The 21,367-nt window shown below is 47.2% G+C and overlaps 1 protein-coding gene across 1 annotated transcript; it reads right to left on the reverse strand.

Moving 5' to 3' along the window:
• Nucleotides 1-703: 703 nt before the first annotated feature.
• Medag (mesenteric estrogen dependent adipogenesis) lies at nt 704-19,421 on the reverse strand. The gene is made up of 5 exons (XM_036172219.1): nt 18,575-19,421; nt 8,868-8,977; nt 5,323-5,435; nt 4,869-5,154; nt 704-2,753 (listed from the first exon to the last, which is right to left on the reverse strand). Exons 1-5 carry the CDS (start codon nt 18,850-18,852, stop codon nt 2,629-2,631), a joined length of 912 nt encoding a protein of 303 aa, XP_036028112.1. The 5' UTR covers nt 18,853-19,421; the 3' UTR covers nt 704-2,628.
• Between the last annotated feature and the right edge of the window lie 1,946 nt (nt 19,422-21,367).

The raw sequence follows: 21,367 nt of genomic DNA on the forward strand, positions 1-21,367 counted from the left end.
GTGGAGACTCAGCAAAGAGCCTGCACTGTCCCTCCTCATCACTTGCAGAGTCCCTGTTGCTAGGGAGGAGTCTTTTGTATTTCAACCCCAACTGACTAAGTGAGATCCACCCACATGAGGGCTTTCTGCCTTACTCAGTCATCAGTTTAATGTTAACTTCATCTTTCACAGAAACATCCAGAATGATGCTTGACCTAATCTGGGCTCCTTGATTCAGCCAACCTGACATGTGGAATTGACTGGCAGGACCCGGGTTGGTGCAGAGAGCCATTTGTCAGGGGAAAACGGGATGCGGCCGGAAAGGGGGCTGCCCTCTCGCCCGTGTGGAACCTGGTGGAAAAACTGTTCATAAATGACCTGCTTCTGGGTCGGAGTTTCCTATGTAGCAGAGCAGCTCCCTCATTGGGATCTGGTGAAAGTGAGGTCTACCTTTGGCCTGACCGGTGACCAAAGGACCAATGGTGACATGGAATTGAGGGACCATCACAGGCCTTGAAACTTCCTGAGGCTGTGGCAGCTAAGGAGCCCTAGAATAATCACTGTACTCAGGTAGAAATTTCCAGAAAATAGCTATGAAAGTAGAAGGAGAGGAGGCTGGGGAGGAAATGAACAGACGAGCAGGGTAGAGGTGTGTGAGCATGATCGAAACATGTTATGGACATGTATGAAAACATGATAAAACACATTGTTATGTGTAGTCAACATATACTGATAAAAATTCAAGAAGAGATGACCCTGAAGATCAAGTTTCAACATGAGCCTTGGTGGGAACAGGTTGCCCACATCAGGCCACACGTGTGCCCAGCTTGCGGCCTCCCTCATCCAGGAGGAGCTATCACCAAGTTATAGATTTGCCAATTTTACTTCTTGGAAGTATTTGCCAATAAAATACACTCTCATTGTGCACTTTTGGACAGGCAGCTAGTAAAACTCTGGGGGTGGGGGTGATAACTGAGTGAGTGACTGCAGCAACAACTAAGAAATCTTAATGATGAAATTAACACCCCAGATCTCCAGTCCATTCCTGGGGGTGCCACTGGTTATTTTCTCAATTCAGTTTCAAAAGAAAATTGTCAGTCTTATGACTGGAGTTTTTACTTCCTTGGGGAAGAGTTTAACTCTTGCTCTGCGTACCACTGGTTTATTTCCACTGGTGGAGAGCTGGTTCAGACTCTCTATTATTTTTCTTTTTACCGAATTTAATAACAGATATATCCTCCTGTGATGAAGGAGCACTTAGCTCCTCTTTTCTCCATACAGACTTCATTTTCTTTCTCCAAATACTCCTTCTCTTTAAGTGTCTTCCTGAGGAAGTGGTTTTGAAAGCCACGCTTGTGCTGACATTTAGCACACTATAAAGAAAACCCACCGGGTTCCACGGACCTCCAGGGGCCGTCCCATACCTTTTTGGCCACGGATTTAATCAATTACAGGTTGAGTGCTAAGAAGTTTTAATCGTGCATATGCACGACATAACATTTCAGATACAAATGTCAACCCATCAGTAGTATTATCAAAATATGTAGCAGGGGAATATGTTATTAAAGGATAGGAAAAAACGATACACAGGGCCCATAAATCTGCCTTCTTATGATTATTTGCAGGAATCCGCAAATGCAGAACTTTGTGTTTGTTTTTATGAGACAGCATCGTCGGCATTAATAGCCCAGGTTGGCCTGGAACTCCCTATATAGCCGGGATGATCTCGAAGTCCTGATCTACTGCCTCCAGCTTCCAAGTGCTGGGATTACAGGTGTGCACCAGGCATGGCCACTCACATAAGCAAATAGGTGTAGACTGAATACTTTTTTCCTTTCAATGAATCCTGTTGGAGCCGTGAGGTGGAACATATGCTGATGCCTGGTGTACTTTGGCAGTGGCCTACTTTCCTTGGGCTTTTCTTCTCATGTTAAAGACTGCTAAAAGCGTATTTCCAATGCCCACTTGTATGGTGTGCCTGCAGGGCAGAGGACAGGTCCTGTCGCTGGTTGATTGTTGCACCGTGCGGTGGCTTTGCATCCCAGGCAAGGTTCATCCTGGCATCCTGCAGATCCTTCAGCAGCCAGTAGCTTGAATGTCCTCAGCATTTCCCATGGGTGATGTAAAAAACCATACTTGTCTCCCAATGAAATATGGTACAGGCTTTGCCTAACACATTTGCAAGAGAAACGTTTAACCCCAGGCTTGCTGGGTCAGTGAGCCTCAAGGTGTGTCCCAAGCAGAGTACCATTCTGTAATCCATGAAGCACCAGAGTTAACATCCCAATCAGGTGCCTCCCACAGAAGTTGCCAGAAATGTCCCCAGAGTGCCAGGGTGTTAAGCAAAGTTCAGGGTGGCAGGCCCCTGAGAATTTCTCAGATGCTTCAGACAAGTGTTCAATGTCAATGGCACCCTGTGCCATGGGGACAAAGCCCTTCCATCCCATCATCAAAACCCTGATGGAAGGCAGCTGCACTGGGCCAGCCAGAGCACCATACCCAGGGACATGGGAAAAAAAGGGGCCTCTAGAGAGCCCTGGAGGACCAGGGCTTGGCAAAGGGATGGGAGTGCCCACCTCCTCCCTCCTCTCACCCCTTCAACCTGCTGCCACAGGCTCCAGTGAAATGAAGACAGAGTATTCAGACCAATCAGATGAAGTGGCTGGATGTCTCTTCAGATTCCAGAACACTCGGGAATGATAATTCTGCCAGAAGCGGCTCTGTGACCGATGATCTGGGTGACAGGTTGCAGTTAAAAACATCGTCTATTGAACCTAAAAACACAGTAAATAAGGTGTTCATTATCACATCACTACAGAAAGCAAAAGTACCTTAAAACTCATCCAAAACAGCCATTTCAGCAATTAATAGAAAATCCTGGCTTCCACAGGGACACTCAAAAAGCTAAATAGAAATGTGCTGATTTTTGCCTATCAGTGCTATTTCTGTTGACTGGGTGTGATGGCATGTGCCTGTAATCCCAGCACTCAGGAGGCAGAGGCTGGTAGATCTCTGTGAGTTCATGGCCAGCCTGGTCTACACAGCAAGTTTCAGGCTAGCCAGGGCTACCTAGTGAGACTCCATCACAAAGGGGGAAAAAAAAAACATTGATTGACACATTGCTATGACTGCTACTTGCTTTCCTGTGGGCTGGAGATCTGAGGTGAACAGCAAGCACTTGGAAACAGATGCTTAGACAGAGGTCAGAGGTTAGGGGTCAGGTTCTGGCTGTTGGTTGGTTTCTTCATCTTGCAGGGCTTCCCACATGTCAGGCAAGCCCTTTAGTACTGGGTTACATTCCCAGCTAGAGGGCAGCCTCTGGTGTGGACAGGACAGAGCGGCAGTCTTGGTGGGCCGCCAATCAGTCCAAGAGCTCGGTGCCAGGCTCGGCAATGTGCCGGCACAGCAGGTGTGCCATAGCTGTGCCAACTCCCAGAGGCCATCCTCTCCAGTGTTTGGGAGCTGAGGAGGCCCTAGACCTGGCTCAGGGGAAACTTTCTAGGAAGGGTGACACTTTCATACCACACGTGTCCTAGTGAAAACCCTAAGCAGGTAACAGGGCAGAGGGTGAGTCACAGTGAAACAGGATGCTGGGGACAGTGGGTGAGACTGAGGACCAGGTAATGCATCACAGCCAAAGCAAGGGGAGACCACCCACAAAGCTTTTGGTTGTGATGTAAGGGAGAGAGCACAGGCAGGGAGATAAAGCTAAGACAACACAAGGTGGGGGTGAGGACAGGGGGCGGGGAGGGGAGACACAGAGATTGGGAGAAAGAAAAACAAGAAAAAGAGGAGAGGAGGGGGCATTGATGGAGGCCGAGAGCAGGAGGGAGGGAGAGAGAGAAAAGAGGGGAGACAGACAATTTCCGGGATAAAAAGCCCCTGAGTAAGGACTCTCGCTGCACACAAAGGAAGAAAAGAACTGCCATGAAGTACAATTAATCTAGCCTGTTGACATCTGTGCTGCAGAACGCTGTGGGCCCTGGGCCAGAGGTTGCTGCACCGGCCACCAGAGCCCTGATTCTGGAAGTGCTCTGGGGCCCAGACTCGCTATCCCTCAGAGAGCAGCTCACAGAGAAAGAAGCCATCTGCCTGAGTCACGTGCCTTTCAAAACCAAAGCCCACCATATGTCATGTTAGGTTGTTAGATGAAACCTTCCCAGGAGTTATTCTTGTAGTGTCTGAGAACCATTCCAAACACACCGTTAAGACAGAGACCACAGCCACCGAGACATGCAAGCTGACAGCTCTGTTATCCAGAATACACACGTGTGTGTAAAGGGGGACGAAGCACTCGCCCAAGATAGTTTAACCCTGTGTGCTGAAGTGAGCATACATATTTAAATTAATAGTTTTTCATTAAAATTAGCATTCTGCATTTGCTGCATCATATAATTGATACATCAGAAAGTGCACAATATCTTTCTTCCTTTTTCTTTTCTTTGTTCTTTCCTCCTCTTCTCTTTGTGTCTGAAACAGGATCCCTCCCTCCCCTCCCCCCATGTTGTCTAGGCTAGCCTCAAACTCCTGGACTCAAGTCCTCCCCCTGCCTCCCCCTCACAATCAGCTGGAATACAGGTGCACACCATTGTGCCCCTCTTCTCTTTTAGGCTAACGAACACCTCATTCCTTCCTCCCCAAGTTGCAGGTATCAGTAATTTTTGGTTTGGGACTCACTATGTAGCCTCTGCTGATCTGGAACTTGCTATATAGGCCTGCTGGCACTGAACTCAGAGACCTACCTCCCAAGTGCTTTGGATTGGGTGTGCCAGGGTGTCATTGTTCTCTTCGGTCTAGAGACATTTCAGTTAGTGGCCACTTGCCTCAAACTCCTTTCTCCACCTTTTGAGCCAGCCACCATTCCCACACCCTGAGAATGTGCAACGTACCTCTAGATGTGACACTAAATTTCCGGTCAGAGAAACTACTCCTTCGGATTAGAGGTTCACTCATTTTCTCCAGAAATAGCTTAATTGTTTCTTTCTTTTCTGGGTTCATGCTTGTCAAGTTCAGAACCTTTCCGTGCACTTTTACGGTGGAATTGCTGAACCCGAACCAGTAAAGGAAATCAAACAGGGCGTCTGCCTTGAACTCATAGGCAAAGCTCAAATTCTCTCCATTTAGCACTTTAGTTCCTGGCGGGAAAAAATTCTTCACCACTTCCTGGAAGTCAAACTGAAAGAGAGAAAAGAATTCAATGACATGGAGCACGAAATCATCATGGACATTATCGAATCCACCTCAACCCGAATGTCCGCAGCCTTGCTCACTGGGAGGGCAGTCCATCAGGAGGGAAGCGGCTCCTTTCCAGGAGGCAGCCTTCCAGCTGAAAGCCCAGCTCACCTGAAGTCTGTAGCTTTCTCCAATCACCGAGGAAATGACCATGTCCATCCCTTGCTCTATCTGTCTTCTTATCTTGGGGTGTCTTGTGTTCACAAGAAACGCATAGGTCCTTTCTAGAAGTCAAGCAAGCAACAGTCAGGAAAAGTATTTGTGCGGCATGAACGTGCTTCTGATCCACAAAGCCTTGCCCGGAGCCGCTTTGGAAGATTTCCTACAGCCACTTTCTTTCCTGCTTCCTCAGATGTCCAGCGAGATTTCTAACAATGTTCCCCAAAACTTTGTCCGTTTGAAAGGTGCTCTGTGAAAGCAGGTCTGGGAATCACCTTGGAAGTCAAAAGCTCCTTACACAAGAACTTCCCCTTCACAGCATGTCTCCAGTGTGGAAAAGGTTCTTATTGAAAATTTTTTTTACATTCGTTTATTGATTGTGTTTGTGTGTGCACTTGAAGGTAAGCACACAGAAGTCAGAGGAGAGCTTGCTCCAATAGGTTCCCAACTCTACATTGTGGTTTCCAGGATGGTTTTTAGGCTCCCTAAGACTGTAAGCCAGTAGTTCTCAACCTATGGGTCACAACACCCTCAGGGATCATGTATCAGATATTCTGCATTTCAAATAGTTACATCATGATTCATAACAGTAGCACAATTATAGTTATGAAGTAGCAACCATAGTTTTATGATTGGGGGTTACCACAACAAACGGAAATGTATTAAAGGGTTGCAGCATTCTAAAGGTTGAAAGCCCCTGCTTGAGCGCTCTCTGTTGCTCCAGGCTGCAGTTCCAAACACCAAGGCACTGGAGGTGGCATCTGCCCCTGAATCTTCCCCCAACATACACAATAGAAACAAAGGGAAGATTGCTTCCTCATTTTTTAAAAATTGGAATCTTATTAACTACGAATCTCTTTTCCAGACCCAGGAACCAAGCCCAAATTACTTTATCAAGTGAGGCAAGACATGCACGCCAGTCCCTCTTTAAATGCGCGGACCAGCTATTATGTGATTTTTGAGAATACTCTATTGCCTTTGAGATATCTCAGAGGCAAACCCTGTGGGCCAAAGGCAAGGGTTTACCTTTTTAAGGAATGCAGTTTTTGAAGATTTATTTATTCTAACTTTGTGTATGGTGTTATGCCTGCATGTGTATTTGTTTACCACTTGCATGCCTGGTGCCCTCAGAGGCCAATAGAGGATGTCATATAATTAGAATTGAAGTTATAGATGGCTGTAACTCCACCTGGGTGTTGGGTATTGAACCTGGGTCCTCTGGAAGAACAGTCAGTGCTCCTAACTGCTGAGCCATCTCTACAGCCCTGAAGGCATTTTATACCACTCTTGCTCATTTTTAGTTTTCCCTTCTTCTGAACTTTTAAAAGGAATTTTAGGTAGAAACCACCTTATATTGCTACTTGAGATGAGAGATAAAATAAAGTGATCAGGCTGGTTGGAACCTGGTATTGAATTTCATTCAAATCAACCAAGACCTTTGAAAGGCTCATTAAACACCCAGGTCTAGCCACAGCGGGCCAGTCTGCACATGACACATTTACAGATCTGTCAGTCTGCAAGTCGACTATGACAGACTTCTAGAAGACAGCAGTGCTTGTCTCGAGGACATGGCAACTCCTAATTTGCATAAAATGTAGTCTAGAATAGCAGTAGAGCTGATATGTTCCCTTAGTTACAGTCATCATTATGTAAATAAGGCATCTTTTCCTTTTTATATTATATAACTTTTTCGCATGCTAGCTTTTCCTACAGTTGGTTAGCTCTTGGGGTCCCATACCTTCTCCTGTAGACGTTATCATGCAGTCACGCCCTACCTATGAATCTCTTACAGATTCCTTCTTGTGACACTCTTGGAACTTTGATTAAAATGCAAAAACTAAGAGTTCTCATTCTTTGTATAGATCCCCGCTGGGGGAACAAGTCAGGGGGTACACTTGTATATCTGTGAGCTACAGTCCTGGAGACCTGGCCAGCTTCCTGCCCATCACCAAGCCAGAGCACACGTGTTACTAGGGTGTGGCTGGTCACCGCTGGCTGTGCTCTGGCCTCTCCTGCAAACAGAACATCTGCCTAAGTTGAGAATGAAGAATGGAGAGTACTCCAATACCTAACTGAGAGAGGAGGCTTGAGGGGTCTGTCTGCAATGAGCCCATCACTAGTTATTACCCTGAACTCACTTTAGGAATACTACATAGGCCAGGTGGTGGCACGCCTTTAATCCCAGCACTTGGGAGGCAGAAGTAGGTGGATCTCTGAGTTCGAGGCCAGCCTGGTCTACAGAGTGAGTTCCAGGACAGCCAGAGCTACACAGAGAAGCTCTGTCTCGAAAAACAAAAACAAACAAGTTAATAAAAAATACTACTTAGACTCAAGTTCTAGAATTTTCCTCTTATCACAGAGTGTTATGCTGGTTGACTCTCCAGCATTATCACTGAGCAGAAGGAGAGAGGAAAAATGGAGAAAGGTTCATATTGGAATTTGAGTTACATGGTTGTTACCTGTTAACCTGAAAATCATAAAGAGAAGTATTTAAACATGCAACTCTAACACCTAAAAACCCCAACTTAAAACATCTACAACAACCTTCAAAACAAGAAAAGGAGAGTTACTCTGCATCCTACCACAGTAGAACTTTATACCTGTAGCCTAGAAAAATTAACTGTGGGGACAGAGAGCTGAGTCAGGAGCTAAAAGCACAAATTGCTGTTGCACAGAACTGGATTCCGTTTCCAGCACACACATCAGGGAGGCGACGGCTGCCTGTCAGTCCAGTTCCGGGGAATCCGGTGCCCTTGCCTGGTCCCTGAAGACACTGTGCTCACGTGCGTATACCACACTGGACATACACATAATTTAAAATAAAATTTAAGGGCTGGAGAGATGGCTCAGCGGTTAAAAACATTGGTTGTTTTTTCAGAGGACCTGCATTTTATTCCCCACACCTATATGGCAGCTCACAACCATCTGTAACTCCAGTTCCAGGAGATCTTACGCCCTCTCTGGCCTCTAAGGGTATATCAGGACTGCAAGTGATACATAACTATATGTGAAGACCAAACACCCATCTACATAAAATAAATTGAAAAAATAAGAATTTTAAATCTTTCCAAAAGAAGAATTATCAACTATACCTACTTTTATGTTCAAAAACATCCCCATTTGGATGATTGGTCCCCTAGGTTGTTGGGTGATGATAAAGCATGCTACATGAGAGTTTCACCACTCCAACCATTCCTACAACCCCAGAAGGCTAAGAATGTCAGATCATTTCCTGCCTAGAAAGGAAGTCAAACCTCTGAAGGTTCCGTGTCAGGTCACTTCCTGCCGGAACAGGAAGTGATAAGTCAAAGGTGGGTTTCCATCATTAAAAGTCCACTGAGCCCGTGTGTGCAGTGCTCCAAATGGCAGCATATCGCAGGTTGCTTGCTGCTGCCTCCAGCATAGCTGACATCTACCCTCCCTCCTTCCGGCCTCTTTCCTACCTTAGCCCACTTCCCAGCAAGGTAGAACCAAATGAAGGTTACTGATATACCTACCTTTTGAGACGTCCTTCTTGGTCTGCACATTTATAAAGTATAGCATGGGCTTGCTCAATATTGTTTCCCTGTAGTCTTTATAATCAGAGTAGGTGGTCAGTTCTACATATCTATGGAAAAAGCAGAAATAACTGCAGATGTAACATCCACTCGCATGGGAGGAGCGGGATGTGCTGACTGGACACGCGCCTACCTCAGCGTGGCCTTTGAGGGTGTTTCCTAATAGAGGTCACCACATTTCATACACGTAAGGAGATCACCTTCGGGTCATTGCTGAGTGGCTGAGGGTTCTGTGGTCACTGGAGTGGCTTGGTATCAATGTGTTGCTTTCAGAGAAGCTAGATCAGACCAATGTCACACATCATGTGGGCAAAGAGTTCATCTGAAGCTGTTGGAGTCCTAACAACTCCCCCTGTCTCTCTGTGTGTCTCTCAGTCTTCTGTGTTCTCCCCTTCTGTTCCTCTCCCCCTCTGTGTCTCTCCCTCTTTCTCTCTTTCTCATGTGTGTGTGTGTGTTTGTGTGTGTCTGTGTGTGTGTATGTGTCTGTGTGTGTATATGTGTCTATGTGTGTATGTGTCTGTGTGTGTGTCTGTGTGTATGTGTCTGTGTGTGTCTGTGTGTGTGTTTGTGTGTGTGTGTGTGTGTGTGTGTGTGTGTGTGTGTATGTGTGTGTGTTTGTGTGTGTGTCTGTGTGTGTATGTGTCTGTGTGTGTGTCTGTGTGTATGTGTCTGTGTGTGTGTCTGTGTGTCTGTGTGTGTGTGTGTGTGTGTGTGTGTGTGTGTGTGTGTGTGTGTGTGTGTGTGTGTGTGTGTGTGTGTGTGTGTGTGTGTCTTTGCTCTGCTCTACTCCTGCTTCTCTTATGGCCAGTTCTACTCTGCCAGCCATGTTTGTCTACTACTTTCTCTCCCTGCTCTGGACCCTTCTAGATGCCTCTGGCTAGGTTCTCTCTCATGTTTACAATAAAAACCTTCCCCTTAACCGTAAACACAAAACAAAACAAAAGAATAAAACCAAAGAAGTAGAATTCACTGAGTCTTCTCCAGTGGATTCATCCTGTCTAGTAAGTCTGGAATTTTCTATCTCCTCCCCCACCTCCCCCCTCTAATCCCAAGATTAGCACACCTTCCTTCGTGAATCATACCATTAATCATTTTTCTTACAAACTATTACTAATTCACATTTCCTCCATTGTCGGCTCATGTAATTACAAAAATCAAATTGTTAATGGATTTCTGCCCATATCCTCATTAAATTTTGTTATTCTCCTCTAGAAGGTCTCCTGGAATCCTGACTCATACAGTAAGTTAGCTTTCCCTCACTACCCTCCAGGTTTTCCAAACAGCCTTTTTATGGCTCTTTCTTTTACAAGAGTCATGGTTCTCTCTCTCTCTCTCTCTCTCTCTCTCTCTCTCTCTCTCTCTCTCTCTCTCTGGTTTTTCGAGACAGGATTTCTCTGTAGCTTTGGAGGCTGTCCTGGAACTCGCTTTGTAGACCAGGCTGGCCTCGAACTCACAGAGATCCACCTGCCTCTGCCTCCCAAGTGCTGGGATTACAGGTGTGCCACCAACACCCAGCGAGTCATGGTGTCTCTTCACAGTACAACATTAACTAGAACAGAGGGGATGGTTCATTTCCTAGCTGTCCCAAGCCCAGAGTCTGCATGGGTGCAGGCAGGCTGAATGGCAGCCAGCAGGTGAATGATGCCTCAGCCATGGTCCTTCTTAAGCTTGGGTTGGTTCCAAGTTGATCCAGATGAAGCATCTGCCTGGAGAGAATGGGCCAACGGAGCTGACAGCAGGGGCTGCCTCTTGCTATACTGGACAGACCCTGCCATCCAGCTGTGATCGGACAGCTCCAGGTGTTTCTTGTCTGAAAGTCCTTCAGGGCTTGACAGGAACACCACAGCCTTGGGGCGCAGCTTGCTGCTACTCGGGGCACAGCCACTCAGCAGTCCCGAGTCCTCCCGTGTATGTGTCTTACAACTCCCACAGGCAGGATGCAGGCATGCGTGGGTCAGAAGTGCAGGGGAGGGTGTCCACCTGGAGGCCGAGAAGGACAGCTTTTGCTCGCTTGTCTCCTGGCTTGATTTCCCAGAAATATTGAATTATCAGACTGGAGTTGGAGAGTGATTAAACCTAGAGCCCTGGCTCACTAGCCTCTGAACTGTTTCCTGCTTTCTGTTTTGCTCTGCGTGCGTGCGTGCGTGCGTGCGTGCGTGCGTGCGTGTCTCTCTCTCTCTCTCTCTCTCTCTCTCTCTCTCTCTCGCATGTGACCCACCCACCCAGTTAGCACTGTCACCACCTTCCTCAAGGCAATTCCTCTGCCTCTGGCTGCAGTCTGCTGGCTGCAGTCTGCTGGCTGCACTCTGGAGGAAGGAAGCACCTGGTGCTCTTGTGCAGTGGAGGCCCAAAGGAACAGCTTCACACAGTGACAGTGTGGCATGTCCGTCCGTCTCCCTACAACACCAACTGACGTCTGACCGGAGACATCATTGAAGATCCTTAGCTGGAAGAACAAGGGGGCTCCTTAGAATTCTGTGGAAGGCCTTTGCAGTGCCATAAGGCTCAGAGAGCCGTGGCTGGATGCGGAGAAGAGGATCTAGGAAGTCACATATTGAGTCTATGTCTAAACTACACATGATCACATTCTGCGTAGTGTGAGCTGAATGAAACAACTGAACAGTAAGAGCAAGGGCAGCAGACTTGACCTGCCTCTGGTGATCCAGAGGCCGCTTAAAGCGCCGTTCACCTCAGGTGTGGGCAAACACTGCATATCTAGAATGTTGGCAGCATAATTTATAGGAAAGAGACACATTCCCTATATCTAACCTGGCCACAAAGAAGAACCACAGGGATCCCTTCTTATCCATCCAGGTGTTGGTACCTCATCTGTGCACAGTACTGCAAACTGCAATACCTGAACCACAGAGCTAAAACCTGGCAGTCTAAATGATGGCAGATGGGCAGCATACACGGCCTGGAGACTCAGCACAAAGGGACAAGCCACATGCTGGCATGGGAAGGAATGGAACAAAAGATTGCATCATCCAATTCACAATGGTACACAATTTAAAATGTACCACTTATTGATTTTGGAAGATTTCAGTTTAGTGTTTTTGACCCATGTTAACCACAAGTAACTTAAGTGAAAGGATGCTACTCTACTTCATTAATTCCTCCATCCCCAGTTCCCAGTTACAGTCTCTTTGTCTAACGTGTCAAAATTCCAATGAAATAAGTAAATGTGGGTGTTTATCTGAATATAAAAATCATTACAAAAAAAAAAAAAAAAGATCAAGGGTCTCATCAATGAGTTCCATAGGTGTTTCAGTGTCTGTCTGGCATTTAGTTATTGCTTTTAATTCAAGATGTCTTACTAGATGGCATTAGGGACTAGTTATTCCATGTTTAATCATGAACACTTCTGAATTAGTAATGCAAATGTCACCTCTGTGCACTGAATATTATATTTGCTAAAGTTATCATAGGGGATGGTAAAATGTAAACAACGTTAAGATAATAGGTCCTTTTAACTATCATTTCTTCATTTTACACAGTCCCCAAATTACTTTTAGACTATCACTTTCTAAGCCTGACCTCAGGGCAAAGATCAGAGAGCAGGACAATGTCAGAGAAAGCCATGTTTCAAAATAAGACCTAATTCATGTCCAAGCTCAGTGATGTGTGAACTCCACTCCAGAAACAAGCGTCACTGTGACCCCGAACCATAGCTAAACTTGACCCTGAGCCATAGCTCTCTGTGACCCATTGTGAGGTGGGCCTGCTAACACAAAGATGAGAAAGAAAATGCCTCTGTCACCAGGAGCCACGTGGTGCATCTGAGAGCCAGGTCGAACACGCTGTTCCAGTGTGTGCTGGCAGAGTCCTTCTTGCTTAGGGTATGGTCCCTGGACCAACAGCATCAGCATGACTGAGATGTCATCCAAGTGCAGAACTCAAGCATCTGCCCAGTTTCATCCAAACAGAATCTGTGTTTTATCAAGAACCCAGGAAGGGTTGGGGATTTAGCTCAGTGGTAGAGTGCTTGCCTAGCAAGCACAAGGCCCTGGGTTCGGTCCTCAACTCAAAAAAAAAAAAAAAAAAAAAAAAAAAAAGGATCTGCTTTGGGCTGGAGAGATGGCTCAGTGGTTAAGAGCACTGACTGCTCTTCCAGAGGTCCTGAGTTCAATTCCCAGCAACCACATGGTGGCTCACAACCACCTGTAATGAGATCTTGTGCCATCTTCTGGCCTGCAGGGATACATACAGGCAGAATACTGTATACATAAAAAATAAATCTTAAAAAAAAAAAAAAAAGAACTCCAGGAAACTTGCATGTTAAGTGGCTAACAGCTTGAGAAACACCAAGACTTAAAAGTTGGCCCATCATTCACACACAGAGACCTCGGGGGAAAAGCCAAGGTAGGTATAGGTAAGAGACTGCTCTGTCAAGCCAACCATACATACATAGGCAGTGAGCAAGAGGGCTGCTGTGGCTGGTGGGGGAGGCTGGGGTGGGTGGCTGGGTGTCAGCAGGCAGCCATTCAACAATGACCAGGTGTGCTGGGATTAGGACACAGACAGTGTGGCTTAAAACCAGAGCGAGGCTCTGGGGGAACCAAGCCATGCAGGATTCAGTGCGGCTAAAACCTTAGAGTGCCTGGGCTGTGCTTTCTGAGGCTATTTAACTCATTTTCATCACCAGCCAAAGAGGCGAGCTTCCCATGAGAGGGTGACCAGATCAAATACAGTTCCAAGGAGGCTTCTGGGGCTCCCATGTGAGGCTTAGTAATAAGACAAAAACTAACAGCTGACGAGGGTTCAATATGTGCCAGTATTTCTTCAGGACGTCATCAATTCTAATTCTAATACTGAGATGATTATTTTTAATAGGTTTTATTTTTAATCATGTGTATACATGTTTCTGTGGATGGGTTTGTGCATGTGAGTGCAGTGCCCACAGAGGCCAGAAGGGGGCACCAGATACCCCAGAGCAGGAGTTACAGGCAATTGTGAGCCATCTGCTAAGGGTGCTGGGAATGAAATGCCTGTCTTCACTAAGTCATTTCTCCATCCCCATTTTATTTTTATTTTAAAAGGTGATCATTACTCTCATCTAACAGCCAAGGAAGCTTATTTAAAAAAAAAAAATAAGAAGAAGAAAATGTCCCGGGGTCCCTCCACGGATTCAGTGCAGAACTTGCCACTCAGGCTGGCATACACTTCCTCTAGGCTGGCTCTCACCCCGCTCACAGTGCAGTGTGCAGACAGGTGTTGTTTCACCAGTGTCGTGTGTCCTGAAGAAGAGTCCTGCACAAGTCAGTTTCTACACCTGAGACAGGAGGGAGAGGAGGGGGTCGCAGGCAGGGCCCAAGCTGGCCGAGTAGAGACCGGCAAGCTGACACAGGGAACTGTGGCCCCACCAGGGCTGGCAGACGGCTGGCACTTCTCCCTGTGGGGTGGAGGTGAGACTTGGACAGCACACACCTACTCATCTCTACCCATGATTCCAAGCATTTTACCCCACAGGGCGCCCTTATAGAGGGTTGCTTATCTCTCAGCTGGTCAGCTGTAGATAGGGGCAGATTCTATAGTTTCTTCCTTATAAACTCTGCCCTTCGTTCCTTTATAAGGCCGATTTATAGTCGATGTGAACAGCTGATGGAAACCCAGTTGTGGTGATATTTTATTTGTACTGAAATGTGATTTTATTTGTATGTTAATAAAGTTGCCTTGGGGTCAGAGCAAGCCATAGCAGAAGCTGGGTGGTGGTGGTGCATGCCTTTAATCCAAGCACTTGGGATGCTGTGCTAGGCAGGATCACTGTGTGTTCAAGGATGCAGCCAGCATGGCGACACACACCTTTAATCTCAATACCAACCATAGAAGACCTGGAGGTTTGTACAGACAGGCAGTGATGAGGAGGTTATGTGGCTGGGTTTACAAACAATGAGAAGGCAGAACAGAAAGTCAATATAAAAGACAGGACACAGGAAGTAGCTCTCTTGTGGAGAGGAAAGACAGAGCAGCAGTGAAGGGTAAGGTTTTCAGCTCTCAGCTATTGCTCTGACCTCTTGGCTTTTAACTCTGCAATTGGCTCTGTGTTTCTTATTTAACAAGACAGTTACATCTACACCCAGTTATTTATTTGGAGGCCTCTGGTAGTGTGAGAAGCTGCCACTGGCCATTGAGAGGCAGAACTGCTTCTTGTTTGCGGCAGTTTTCTGGAAACACAGGCATAGTCTGACAGCACTACTTAAAAACCATGGTTCAGCTGATTCCAGCATCTTCCACAGGTTCATTCCTTATTTTCCCATCATAAAAAAGCAAGCAACAACAATAGTGTCCACTTTGTAAGATTTCACAAGACGACAACCATGAAATACCTCACACCCTTCTGGAGACTTTCTGGGAAGGTCTCTGTCCAGTTCTCAAAGGCCCAAGTGCTTAAGAACCTGCCCCTGCCTTTCCCAGTCCTTAACCACCTTGGCAGCTCTTCTTGGTTAGAAGCCATCCCACGCCTAAGGCAGGAATGTGATAGCTGCAGAAAAGATGAAAACTCGCTGGAGCCCATCACCTCTAGGCCTCGACTTGCTATGACAAATGTGAAGTTCATACTGTGGACAGGCAGACTCTGCAGATGCCAGACGTGTTGAAACCAGACCACTTGGCCACTGACCTACATATACATACATATATATGTGTATACACACACACACACACACACACACACACACACACACACACACACACATATATATATATATATGAGAGAGAGAGAGAAAAGACTTGGCTTTGGTGTATTTATTGATGGAAACAGTACATGCTATGGAGACAGACATCTTGAATACACTTGGTTTGGGCTATGCAAATACTAATATTGCACTCAGCCACTTGCAACCCTTACCTGCAAACTATACACACACACACACACACACACACACACACACACACACACACACCAGAACAATACACCTAACAACCTAGAACATCCACTTGCAACAAGCTGCAGCCCTCCACTGGGAACAGGGGAATAACTTTCTCCCCCATTTAACAACCATCAAACTTAAATTCTATTTAATTATACACTAGTCATACCTGTGGGGGGGGAAGGGAGGGCAATCTGGCTTGAACTAGTTTTGGGTACATTCACAATAAGGCAAACTGTGCCCTCTAATGAACTCTTAGGGAGAATCTTCTAATTACTACCTTATGCCTGTGCATCATCAGCAGTGCGGATGATGAAAATCACATGCAACATGGAAAGGGGTGTGTGCAGTGAGCAACAGCTTGCATAATTCCACCTGTCAATCAAAACAGAAAGCCACCCAAACTACATCCCTGAGAAACCAGCTCCTCTGTTCTCTTCTGGTCTCCACAGGGACCAGACACACACATGACAAGCATACATACAAGCAGGCAAAATGTTCATACAATAAAAAGAATTTTTAAAAAGAAAAATAAATCAGCTCTTCCTTCCTTCCCATCATTTAAAGAAGCCTTGGGTAATATGAGGCTTGAATGTCTTCATTCAAGTGATCCACTGCACTCTTAGCAGTATATTCCTGACTAATTTGTACGATGGCTTTGCTTTGAATAAAGTTGTCCTGGGACTGGGGAAATGGCTCATCACAAGCCTCTGTGACTCCAGCTCCAGGGGAATCTGATGCCTCTGGCCTTCACTGGCATCTGTATTCACATACACACACGCATTCCAATACACCTACACATAATTTAAAAATAGGTTTAAAAAATGTTAGTAGAAAAATAAAGCTTCCTTGCTACTTTGCAATCGTTTATTTTCATCAAATTCCAAGACTTTGGAAACAGCCAGGTCAGACCTGTGCCACAGGTAATAAATACTATCTCCAGAGTCAATGCCAACTGGATCTGTCTTGCCCATCAGAGCAGGAGAATCTTGATTAGGCTAAGTTCAGAATGTTTCCACCTCCTGGCTGCTGCACGGAGCCCAGTCCTCCATCAGACTCGGTTCCCTCCTAGCTCTCCTCAGGCTGCCCACACAGTTAGACAAGATCCTACATGGCATGCCCCCTACAAGAAGACACTTTGCTAATTCTGCTGTTTAAGTCTTTCTCGGTGGCGCCTTCATATGTCCATGGTGTGAAATCCTTCACACAATTTGTGTATGTGAGGAGAAGCCAGTGTGTATAAAATTGCACTTGCACCCTGCTATGTGTCACCCAGTCATTGTGACTACACTTAACTTGCCCAGGAACCACACTGGTTTTTAATTTACTTTTATAAATCTACTCAAAGAAAAATATTAACGTCAAGCCTCAAATCTATTCTAAACTTTCCAGTGTCCTCTATTAAGATTGGGGGGGGGGCTGATTCTGTCAAACACATTGCCTTGGCTTCAGTTCATCGGGAACAATGTAACTGTCTGTTTGTGCACACATGCATGTGTGTGTGTGTGTGTGTGTGTGTGTGTGTGTGTGTGTATGAGAGTATGCAAGTGCACCAATGCATACATGTCCACCTTATTAGTTTTGAACGGGTTCTCTTACTGATTCTGGAGCTTGGCAGTTTAGGGACAGGGTGGAGGCCAGCAAGCCTCAGTCCTGTCTTCATGCCCCTAGCGCTGGGGTTCCAGGGACATGGACATTTTCACATGGATAGTGCAAATTTGAACTCAAGTCTCCTCACTTTAGGCACTGAGCCATTTCCCCAGCCTAAACCTGCTTTCTAACTTAGCTCTTCCCACTTCCTCTTACAAATTGGTATTTTCATTTACCTACCAAAGAGAAGTTCTTGGTAGGGAATGTTTTCTCAATCATTCAAAACCCATGCACTCCTGAGAGCCCTACCTGCAGTGGGAAGAATGCACTATCGATGTCTCTCTTTGCTTGGCCCTGGGCTCCACCCTTTCCACAGAGCACACATCAACCTTTCCCGGTGGCAAACGCGTTCTACCTTCACATCTGGCCTGTTGCATTGCTCAGACTCTGGACCCACTTCTGGAACACTCAGCACCCTACTAAATATGTAGAAGGGTCTTCCTCCAGAGTGACCCAGCCAAGTGGAATCCAGCATGGACAGTCCTCCCTTATGCCACTGAGATCAAAGCCTGCTTCCGCATCCTTGACTCCTTCAAGTCTACCAAGCAGTGTTTGAGTCCCTTTGGCCACAACAGTTCGGGAGAAGCATTAGATGAAGCCTGGGGTCTCGCAGTACACTTTGCAGCAAGCCAGGAAGATACACTTTGCGTTTATTTCTGCCCTACCTGTCAATGCAACAGCTGCTGTGGATTGGGCTTCTGGGGGCTTTGTTTTCTTCTCCTCTGTGACTGATTGGTTTAAGAAACACCAAGAGAGCAACTACCCCCCAAGAAAACGACCTTGCTGCATGCTTCTGCTGAATAGTTATTAGGTGGAGGATCTGCATTCTAGTCCTCCCCTGAAGGGTGTGCCCGCGCACTGAGCTCATCTGACCCAGTTAATGGGCATAATGGAAAAAGCAGCCACCAGCTGTCTGTTGGGTGGGGCTGAGTGTGCTCCCACCCTGTTCTCCCTACACTGTCAGCAAGACACCCTTCTTAGCTGCTTTAAAAAAAAAAAAGGAGGGGGATGGTTCAAGCGGATGGATGGCAGGTAGGATGGCCAGGTCTCCTAGAGACGGGACAGCAGCCAGGTAGAAGATTTGCAGGGACAGAGCTACAGGCTAGGGCGCACAACGTGGCCACCCACCTCTTGATGTAGCTGCTGAGGCGGTAGAGCTGCCCATCGAAGCTCACTAGGCCGTCCCCGAAGACGTTGAAGCCCCCTCGCGAGCCCGCCGGTTCCCCTGGCCCCGGCACCACGAGCTGCTCACCACGCAGCTGGAAGGCACCAGGTTGTAGGCGGAGCAGCTGTGAAAGGGGCAGCAGGGCCAGCTCGCAGTCGCACGTCCACAGGCTGCGGAGCTCCCCGGATGATATGGAGGTCAGGCTGGGTCTAGCCACAGGTTCACACGCCGCCGTGGCCATAATCAGGCTGTGGCTCGGTCCCCTTCCTACCCCGAGCGTCGCCACGTGGGAGGATTAAGCCTGTCTGTCTGCAGTCGCTCTGGAGCCCTCCTGTCACCCCGAAGGCTGCTCACCCTCGAGGAGTGCTGCAGGCAAGGCACGGAGAAAGCGGTCCCCGCGCTGGGCAGCCCCTTTTATCAGGCACCAGGCACGCCCCTCCGGCCCCCAGGCAGGACCCCAGATGCTCCACTCCAGCAGAGCAATCAGCGTTTCATAACTTGGCGCACTCCCACCTCGCCTGCTCACAGCCAAGACGAACTTAGTCATCCCACTGGGGTCAGACACTCAGCCCCCGCGTGGGGCCCTCCCTGCCTGGTGCGCACTGCCCGGTGCAGCATCTTCCCTATGACAGATGCCCGGGCCTGCCTGGTGCAGTGCCAATCCATCCCCCAGGTACCTCTGCTCCCAGGGGACTACACAGGGCTACCGACCACCTCTCCACCTGGGGCTCAGGGGCCTTCAGAGCTCGGGCTGGAGCCCATCCGCATCCACATCCCCCATCCCATGCCCAGTCTCAAGTCTCCAGCTTCCTCCACCTCCACCTAGGTGATCTGGCTTTTCCTTTCCCTCAGCCCTCCCTGGAGCGGGTTCCCACCCACCCACAGCATCCTCCCATGGGCAGCCTGCCACTTTCCCACAAGGCTTTTCTGCATCCCCTGTGCACATCATTTCTCGACCCTCTTGTTCCTGAGGCTCCCGGGGACCCTTGGGAGTCAGAAGACCCTAGCAGGCCTCCCCTGTGGGCTGAGCTCCCCAATACCAGAATCAGTTTATAGATACTTGGGTGCTCACGCTATGCATGCTCACAAGTTTCTTGGGGGATGAAAGGACAATTATCCCTTTGAATTTAATTAAATGAAGATAGGCAAATAACCACAAGCTCTGCCACCATCCAACTTGTAGTCTAATAGAGGAGCAAGCAAGTTTTCCAACGGTTACACTGATCGAGTGAAGGTCTTCTCTAGATACACCCTGCATGCGCGAGCAGGAGACCCCAGGCAGCGCTGAGTCCGGAAGGGAGGACTGAAAGTGGAATCCAGAGACTGTTCAGTGTGTCTCTGAGTGCCTCCCTGGTGCCTGGGTTTAGTTGAATCCAACAGAAACTGTTTTGCTACATTTCATTTATTCTTTCTATTTTTTTGAAGATTTTATTTTTGTGTATGAATTTTGCCTGCATATATGTATGTACACATGACTACATGCATGCAGAGTCCAGAAGAACACATCAGTCAGATCATCTGGACCTGGAGTTCCAGGTGCCATGTGGGTGCTGGGAACTGAACCCAGGTCCTCTGCAAGAGCAGTGAGTGCTCATAACCACTGATCTGTCTCTCCAGCCCCTGGGGTCATCGAATTTTTATTCTTTCCTTGTTTAACAGTGAATGCATTGTTGCATTTCAAATGGTTTTGACTTCGCAAACTGTATTTCAATCCACTACGCCATTTTCCATCAAGGGAATGTACTCTCGTTTGTCTGGAATTTTCTTTCCTGAAACACTAAATCACTTTGTTTTTCCCCTACTACAAACACATCTTTACACTTGGATCCTTTTTGGAACTCCACCTTTCAGAAGTAGAATTATTGGGATAAGTGATATGAGACTATGTGAGGCTCTAGATACATGTACATTCAAGTCTGTTTTCTGTTGCTGTGTTAAAACACTGACCAAAACCAATTTGGGGAGGAAGGGGTTTCTTTGGCTTTCAAATTACAGTTCAGTCCATTACCAAGGAAAGACAAAGCCCGGGCAGGAGCTGAAGCCGAGACTGTGGAGAAACACTGCTGACTGGCCTTCTCCCAGACTTTCCTATACAGCCCAGGCCCACCTGCCTAGGAAATAGTGCTGCCCATGGTGGGCTGGGCCCTCCTACATCCATTAAGAGCCAGGAAAATGGCGTCACAGATGTACCCACAAGCCAATCTGATGGAGGCAATTCCTCAGCCAAGGTGCCCTTTCCAGGTATGTCTGGGTTTGTGTCAAGTTGACAAAAATTAACTATGACAGGATGTCATTGTTTTCCAGAGGAACTCTACCTTTTTTCCCCTTTGCCTCATCAGCAGTGAATTCTTATGGTTCGAGTCTTTGATACTGGGGAAGCACACCCCATAACTATATGTATGCATTTGAATTGTTTAGATTACAATTAGGTTCACAATACAGCACTGGTGTTACACAGAAAACCCTGCTTATGGAAGAGTGGACACGTGTGTGTGTGCATGCACATACATGCACACACACATGTACACAGTTAGGCTTGTAGTTAAGAGGAGACAGTCTGCAGATCTTGCCATCCTCATGTGCCCCTGCTGGGGTGATAGTTACACCGTCAAAGCATGGGGGAAGCCTTTCAGCTTCAGAGCTTTAAAAGGTCCTGCTCAGCAACCGTGATGGTCAGCTTCACACAATGTCCAGTCCCCTAGCGCGAGTCTTGATGGATTGTCTACATTAGGCTGGCCTGTGGGTGTGTCTTTTGG

Source organism: Onychomys torridus, chromosome 22 (assembly GCF_903995425.1).
Source record: "Onychomys torridus chromosome 22, mOncTor1.1, whole genome shotgun sequence".
Classification (NCBI taxonomy): domain Eukaryota; kingdom Metazoa; phylum Chordata; class Mammalia; order Rodentia; family Cricetidae; genus Onychomys; species Onychomys torridus.

What these genes read in the sequence shown, in the direction of transcription:
- Medag (XM_036172219.1), bottom strand. Translation starts at nt 18,852, where the DNA reads ATGGCCACGGCGGCGTGTGAACCTGTGGCTAGACCCAGCCTGACCTCC. An exon ending in CTCAGCAGCTACATCAAGAG is followed by an intron (nt 8,978 to 18,574) that starts GTGGGTGGCCAC and finishes CTTTTTCCATAG; the next exon opens with ATATGTAGAACTGACCACCT. An exon ending in CAAGAAGGACGTCTCAAAAG is followed by an intron (nt 5,436 to 8,867) that starts GTAGGTATATCA and finishes CTTGACTTCTAG; the next exon opens with AAAGGACCTATGCGTTTCTT.